The sequence below is a fragment of the Nicotiana sylvestris genome, chromosome 3, assembly GCF_000393655.2.
Source record: "Nicotiana sylvestris chromosome 3, ASM39365v2, whole genome shotgun sequence".
Lineage (NCBI taxonomy): Eukaryota > Viridiplantae > Streptophyta > Magnoliopsida > Solanales > Solanaceae > Nicotiana > Nicotiana sylvestris.
The window spans coordinates 120,144,605-120,153,197 of NC_091059.1; the positions used below are offsets into that span (position 1 = coordinate 120,144,605).

Here is an 8,593-nt window from a genome sequence, read left to right on the forward strand (position 1 = left end):
GACACCTGATTGCTGAACCTGAACCGCTTTCTCTAGAGACTCTTTTTCCTTGGAGCTGTCTTCCCTTGTTTCTCCAGGTGGGTGCCTGATTGCTGGACCTGAATTGCCCTCTCCTTGAAACTGCTTTTCTTTGAACTGTCTTCCCTTGTTCTCTAGGTGGGTGCGTAATTGCTGAACCTGAATTGCTTTTTATTCTTGAAACTCATGTTATCTTCCCTTGTTCTACAGGTGGGCACCTGATTTCAACAAAACAGACAAACCAAAAGAAATTTTTCTGCCCCAGTTTGATATTGGGAACATCTGTGAGTGTTAACCGATTCTTGTTATCAAAATAAATTCTAAACTAAATTCCTTTATCCTGCCAATTTCAAACCAAGCCTCATCTCAAAAGTGAAAAACTCAAATGCCAAATTATTCTTCCCAAAAGTAGACCTCTCGTCAGACCTCGTCATTTGCGAGGGTCTCAAAACTTTACTAAACCCTGTTATCCAGGAGGGTACTAGAACTTACTGCCGAGCCTGTCTGGCACCTACTTTCCTCACGGAGGGTTCCTCCGAAACAAATGAAATTTTCTGCCCCTATTTCAATCAAAGAAAAATCTGGTCAGTTTGAAAATGTGGTGGTTAGTTTGCGACATTCTTGCTGAAGGTGGCCCTTTCGCTGCCGTGCTTTGCTTTGACTGGCCGCCTTGAACTGGCCAAGAATTGTTTGCCTTTCTGGCTGAATTTCAACCAGAGGACCCTGAATGACCCGAGTGCTCTACACCCAATCCGTTGTTTTAACATATCTTTCTTTCTCATCTGAACCTCTGTGTTTCTCCCCATAATTCACGAAACCACTTGATCACTTGCACCCTGGCTAACACCTTATTTTTAATTTCGCATCATGCTATTTTTGGCATGTTAAGGCCGCACTTTGCTTTGTGCAATTCGGAAGTTTGTAGTAAGCTTTGAAATCCTTTCTTACTTAGTAAATCTAACACTGAAAAAGCTTTAGAAGAATAGACCCAGAAGGAAATGGAATGCGATGACTTCGAGAGTTATGAATAGAGGAGAAAATCAAAATAGAAAGACTATTTGAGGAAGAAAAGGAAAAAGGACTTATCTGAGTGAGGCTGCTGGCATCAATGATTATGGCATGCACTTTGGATTAATCAGCCTAGTCCATTCAGTCAATCCTCTTTCGGTCTTCACACTTTATGCCCGGGGTTCCCATAATCCGATTCCTTTACAAAGTCAACAACCTTATTCGGCTTACGATGCCCTGAAGGGTTTTCACTAGAAAACCTCTCTCATTTATTCATCTCTCAAACTCACCATCACCTTACGGTGCTCGTGAGGGTTTTCACCAATAAAACTCTCTCATTTTTAATTTCTCTCAGCTTCCCATCGCCTTACGGTGCCCGTGAGGGTTTTCACCAATAAGACTCTCTCATTTTTATTTTTTCCTGCTTAGACCAGAGTGTTGCCCCTGGTATGAATCACACCTCTACTTGCTCGACTTGGCGTATCTCGAAGACTGATCGGAAGGTCTTCTTTGGACCATAATGTGGGCTTTTGGATAGGGTTAGAAAGAAAGGATATCACAAAGGCTCAAAATAGCTTGAATGAGTTCAAAATTATAACTTTTGGCATCAGAACTTTTACACAACCACAATTTCTGCCCCAGTTTCCTTGCCTGGGGACTTTTAAACTTTTATTTTGACGGGACCGAACCGTGAGACTACCTACGTATCCTTAAAAGGAATCAGGTCGAACATAGTTCATGACATAGGAATTGCTTTGTTGTTGTTGCTTTTCTCTTTTCTCGTTCTTTCTTTTTTTCGTTTTTTTTTCTCTTTTCATTCTTTTCTTTCTCTTTTCTCCTATCTTTTCCTCTTTTCCTTCTTTATTTACCTTTTGTGTCTGTGTTTCTGAACTTTGCTACTGATTCCAAAAGAGGGGTATGAAAGAAAATAAATAAGGCTCAAAGGGGTAACAAAGGGTAAAGTGTTTAGATAGCAAAATAAAATGTCTTTGTCATTCCAATCTCCAAAACATGCCAAGTACAAGCAAACACAATTTAAACCAAAGAAATCATACATAATATCTTTTGACTGCATCAGAATTGATAGCCATATCTACACATTTGCCTTCTATATCTGTTAAATATAAAACACCATTGGACAATACTCTTGTTACGATGAATGACACCTGCCAATTTGGGACAAACTTGCCCTTCGCTTCAGCCTAATGCGGAAGGATGCGTTTCAATACTTGTTGACCCACTTCAAATTTTCGCGGACGCACCTTCATGTTGTATGCTCTCGCCATTCTCTTTTGATACAAATGGCCATGACATACTGCTGCCAATCTTTTCTCATCAATCAAACTCAATTGCTCCAGACAGGTTTTGACCCACTCATCTTCTTCAATTTCGACTTTAGCAACAATCCGAAGGGATGGAATTTTAACTTCCGCGGGTATCACTGCTTCAGTGCCATATACCAACAAATAAGGAGTTGCACCTACTGAAGTGCGAACAGTAGTGCGATAACCTAGAAAAGCAAAATGCGACTTCTCATGCCATTGCCTAGAACCTTGCACCATTTTCTGAAGTATCTTCTTTATGTTCTTGTTGGCTGCCTCGACTACTCTAATCGCCTTGGGGCGGTACGGGGTAGAATTTCGATGTGTAATCTTAAACTGTTGACACATTTCTTTCATCAGATGACTGTTAAGATTAGCACCATTATCTGTAATGATCACCTTTGGGATTCCAAACCTACAAATGATATTTGAATGAACGAAATCGACCACTGCCTTCTTGGTCACAGATTTGAAAGTTTTAGCTTCAACCCACTTAGTGAAATAATTAATGGCCACCAGAATGAACCTGTGCCCATTGGATGCTGCTGGCTCAATTGGTCCGATGACATCCATACTCCAAGCAACAAAGGGCCATGGTGCGAACATTGTGTGCAATTCAGATGGCGGAGAATGAATCAGATCTCAGTGTACTTGACATTGATGACACTTGCTCATAAAACTGATGCAATCTCGCTCCATGGTGAGCCAATAATAACTTGCTCGAAGAATTTTCCTTGCCAAAACATACCCACTCATATGCAGCCCACAGACTCCGGAATGCACTTCGGTCATGATAGTCATGGCTTTCCTAGCATCTATGCATCTCAACAATCCAAGATCTGGAGTTCTTTTGTACAAAACTCCTCCACTGAAGAAAAATCCACTTGCCAAACGTCGAATTGTTCTCTTTTGATCCCTTGTGGCTTGTACCGGATATACCCCCGACATGATGTACTCCTTGATATCGTGGAACCAAGGTGCATCGTCAAGTTCTTCTTCTACCTTGTTACAGTAAGCATGTTGATCGTGAACTTGAATATGCAAAGGGTCAACATAAGCCTTATCTGGATGATGTAACATCGACGCCAGAGTAGCCAAAACATCAACAACCTTATTGTGGATCCTAGGGATATGCCTGAAATCCATTGATCTGAACTGCTGACAAAGATCTTGCAGACATTGTCGATACGGTATGAGCTTCAAATCTCGAGTTTCCCATTTTCCCTTAATTTGATGCACTAAGAGATCTGAATCTCCCAAAACTAACACTTCCTGGACTCTCATGTACACAGCTAATCTCAAACCCCGAATGCACACTTCGTACTCGGCCATGTTGTTGGTACAATAGAAAAGCAACTGAGTAGTAATAGGGTAGTGGTGCCATATTTCAGAAATAAGTACAGCTCCTATCCCAATGCCTTACATGTTAGCAGCCCCATCAAAAAAGAGTTTCCAACCGGGATTTTCATACTTCTCGACCTCATCAATATGAATTACCTCTTCATCAGGAAAGTAAATTTGCAAAGGTTCATATTCTTCATCCACTAGGTTCTCGGCCAAATGATCGGCCAAAGCTTGGGCTTTCATCGCCGTTCGAGTCACATATACGATGTCAAACTCTGTGAGCAGAATCTGCCACTTTGCGAGCCTTCCTGTGGGCATGGGCTTCTGAAAGATATACTTTAAAGGATCCAGGCGAGAAATGAGGTAAGTGATGTAGGATGACAAATAATGCTTCAACTTCTATGCTACCCAAGTCAGGGCGCAGCATGTCCTCTCAAGGGGAGTATACTTAACCTCATAAGATATGAACTTCTTGCTGAGATAATAGATGGCTTGCTCTTTCTTGCCAGTGATGTCATGCTGACCGAACACACAACCAGATGAATTATACAAGACTGTCAAATAAAGAATAAAAGGTCTCCCAGGCTCCGGTGGGACCAACACAGGTAGGTTCGACAAATACTCTTTGATCTTATCAAATGCTTCATGGCACTCATCAATCCATTTGACCGCAACATCCTTCCTTAGCAACTTAAAGATGGGCTCACAAGTTGTCGTGAGCTGAGTAATAAACCTGCTAATGTAGTTCAGCCTCTCTAGCAGACTCATCATCTCGGTCTTGTTCTTAGGCGGTAGTAACTCCGGATAGCTTTGATCTTTGACGGATCCAATTCAATGCCCCACTGACTGACTATGAATCCCAACAGTTTCCCAGATGGAACATCAAATGCACACTTTGTAGGGTTGAGCTTAAGATTGTACCTACGGAGCCTTTCGAAAAACTTTCTCAAATCTTTGACGTGGTCAGACTGCTTCCTGGACTTTATGATCACATCGTCCATGTAAACCTCAATCTCCTTGTGTATCATGTCATAGAATATGGTTGTCATTGCCCTCATGTAAGTTGCCCCAGTGTTTTTCAAACCGAATGGCATGACCTAATAGCAATATGTTCCCCACGGCGTGATGAATGCCGTTTTTTCCGCGTCTTCCTCATCCATTAAAATCTGACGATACCCCGCATAGCAGTCTATAAAAGACCCAATCTCATGCTTGGCACAATTATCAATCAAAATATGGATATTTGGCAGTGGAAATTGTCCTTTGGACTTGCTTTGTTGAGGTCACGGTAATCAACACACACTCTGGTCTTACCAGCTTTCTTTAGCACAGGCACAACATTGTCTAACCATGTGGGATACCGCGTGACTCGAATGACCTTTGCATCAAGCTGCTTTGTGACTTCCTTTTTAATCTTCACACTCATGTTAGTTTTGAACTTTCTCAACTTCTGCTTGACGGGAGGGAATGCTGGATCAATTGGCAATTTATGGACCACCAAATTGGTACTCAAGCCGGGGATATCATCATATGACCATGCAAAAATATCCTTATATTCCAACAATGCTTTAATTATTTCCTCCCTGATTGGCGGTTCAAGATGGACACTTATCTTAGTTTCTCTGACATTATCTGGATCCCCTAGATTGATTGCTTCTGTTTCATTTAGATTAGGCTTGGGTTTTTCTTCAAAATGACTTAGTTCCTTACTAATCTCTTCAAAGGCCTCATCCTCATCATATCCTGATTCATCATCACACTCCATTTCTTGGATTATTATTTCAGAATTAGATTGACTTTTAAGACTTGGCCGAAGATTCCCATGCATGTCATGTCATTGAAACCAGCATAAAAAGAACTGTACAAAGAAGAAAGGAAAACAAAAATAAGAGCTATCAGGAATGATGGAAAAGGGAAATTGCATTTCATTGAAATAAAGGATAACAAGGTTTGTACATCAACAAGCGAAAAATAAAAATCTGGGTCATTCCAATAAAAATCTGGGTCACAACCCTGGAATGACCCAGATAGAAAGGAAAACAAAACAAACTACCAAGACTCCTTCTGATTAGGGAGATGAGTAGCCTTCCAATTGTTAAACTTTACATTCGGCCCGACGAACTGCACGTCTGCTTTGCTAGAACCTTCTCCAACCTCTACCATGTTCACATCATCAAACAACCTCTGGAACCTTTCAACTAACTCTTCATCAATGTCAACCACAGAACTTGGAACTGTCGTCACTGGGCGTTTCCTGGCACCGGGTTTGACAAAAGACCTAAAGAGAAATGGAATAGGCTTCGGAAGTGCCCACGCCTTTTGTTTCAACCTTTTAGCCCTTTTCACATCTGCCGCTCTAGGTTTGAATCCAAGACCGAACGTACCCAAGTTTTCAGGGAAGGACACGGGCTGTATGATACCCTGCAAGGATGCACCCAGACATTTACCTGGCACAAAGCCATTTCAGCATTTCATAGGCCAGACGGATGCAGATGTTATCTTTGGAGCTATAATACATTTACCTTCTGGAACCTTCTCGACCGGCACTGCTTCAGAAACTTGATAGACCCAAGGCCCTTTGTCATCTTCAGCCTCAATGAACGGAATGGAGGCATCACTATGAGCACACAAATTCTCCTCACCGTGCATAACAATCTCCTGTCTATCCCACTCGAACTTGACCATCTGGTGCAAGGTGGATGGGACTGCTTTGGCAGCATGTATCCAAGGACGACCTAACAGCATATTGTAAGAGACAACTACGTCCAGTACCTGGAACTCCATGGTTAATTCCACTGGTCCTATTGTCAATTCAAGCACTATATCACCGATTGAGTCTTTTCCTCCACCATCAAAACCTTGGACGCATTTGTTGTTCTTGTGAATCCTCTCATCATCAACTTTCAACTTGTTCAGAGTAGAGAGAGGATAGATGTTTTCACTGGAACTGTTGTCAACTAACACCCTGGTGACCACAGAATCTTCACATTTTACCATAAAATAGAGAGCTTTGTTGTGTTCAGTACCTTTCACAGGCAACTCATCATCAGAGAAGGTGATCATGTTCACCTCAAATATTTTGTTGGCGATCTTTTCCAGATGGTTCACTGAGCTTCATTCGGGGACATGAGCTTCGTTCAGAATTTTCATCAGGGCCTGACGATGCTCATCTGAGTGGATGAACAATGATAGCAAGGAAATTTGAGCGGGCGTCTTTCTCAGCTGCTCCACAATGGAGTAATCATGTACCTTCATTTTTCTCAAAAACTACTCTGCCTCTTCTTTAGTGACTGCTTTCTTTTCTAGAACTGGATTATCTCTAGATGTTTTAGCTTTCCTTAACTCTTCCGGGGCAAAACATCTCCCCGAACAAGTTAATCCATGGCCCTCATTGACTTCTTCTTTCACTTCCTTTCCCTTATAGGTCACTATCACCCGTTCATAGTTCCATGTGATAGCCTTGGTGTTGACTATCAGCAGCTGGATTACCGACTTGATGATGACAGGGTCTGTACGGGCACCCTCTACAATTATGATAAGCTTACTCGCCAACCCTGGCACAACCACTTTTGACTTATCCTGCTTTGCTACAGTATCACTTGGGGATCTTTTCTCAACTACCACAGATGGCTTGCCGTTTGTCATGCTCAACTTGTTCACTGATCCTTCAACCATTAGTTTTTTGACTGGCTTGACCTCACTGGACCGAATCATCGTGATGGACTGTGAAGGCTTCTTGCGCCCCCCCTTTGTATACTATCTTGATCATGTTTGTTTCCTCATGGTTTGACAATGGGTTCTGATTGATGTTGGGTGCCTCTGGGGTTTGGACTTAAATCCGGTTTGTGTCGATGAACTCCTGGATGACATTTTTCAAGTGCCATCACTTCTCCGTATCATGCCCCGGAGTACCAGAACAATATTCACAGCTCACGAAGTAATCAAGATTCTTTAGAGAAGGGTTTGGCAATTTTAACTCAATTGGCCTCAGCATATCCAATTGCCTCAATCTATGGAATAAACTGGTATAAGACTCCCCCAACGGGGTGAAAGTTTTCTTTCGCTGCAACCTCTCATTTTTGAACGCTAGATTGGGTCGAAAACTTGGGCCGACAGGGTTTTGGTAGGCTCGTGGGGGTGGGTAAGCATTTTGTAGAGTTGGGTAGGTATTTTGTGGGGCTGGTGCATGCCATTGTGAGTAGGAAGGAGGTTGAGTATATGACTGGGCGTGGTGTACAGAAATTTGAGGGTCGTGAGATGGGAAGTAATGTTGGGGTGGATTATATGGGTTTTGGGTGTAGGTTAGGTGATGGGGTCGAGGCTGGGTATAATGGTGTGACAGGCCCCTCGGTCCAAACCATGATCCTGAATCAACCGTTGCCAGATCTTCTTTCTTCTTCTTTCCGATCACTCCTCCAGTACCGTTCTGAATAGCTTGGGTAGTTGCTTTGATGGCCAAATAGCTCATGATTTTGCTTGATTTAAGTCCTTCTTCCACCATGCCACACATCTTCACCACCTCGTTGAAGGACTTGCTTATGGCCGATATCAGATGGCCAAAATAAGTAGGCTCGAGAGCCTGCAGAAAGTACTCCACCATTTTGCTCTCCTCTATCGGGGGGTTAACTCTTGCTGCTTGTTCTCTCCAGTGAAAACTGTATTCCCTGAAACTTTTACTAGGCTTCTTCTCAATCTTAGTCAGCGACAAATGATCTAGGACATTCTTGATGTTGTATTGGAAATGACGAGCGAATGCTTGGGCCAAATCATCCCATGTATACCATCTGCTGTGATCCTGACGAGTGTACCACTCCAATGCCGCGCCACTCAGACTCTGGCTAAAGTATGCCATCAACAACTCATCTTTCCTACCGGCTCCTCTCATTTTACTGCAAAATCCC

At 42.5% G+C, this 8,593-nt stretch overlaps 1 protein-coding gene across 1 annotated transcript; it reads right to left on the reverse strand.

Moving 5' to 3' along the window:
- Window positions 1-4,459: 4,459 nt before the first annotated feature.
- LOC138887938 (uncharacterized) lies at window positions 4,460-6,755 on the reverse strand. The gene is made up of 3 exons (XM_070169731.1): window positions 6,215-6,755; window positions 5,896-6,139; window positions 4,460-4,667 (listed from the first exon to the last, which is right to left on the reverse strand). The coding sequence occupies exons 1-3, from the start codon at window positions 6,753-6,755 to the stop codon at window positions 4,460-4,462; spliced, it is 993 nt and encodes a 330-aa protein (XP_070025832.1).
- Window positions 6,756-8,593: the final 1,838 nt, after the last annotated feature.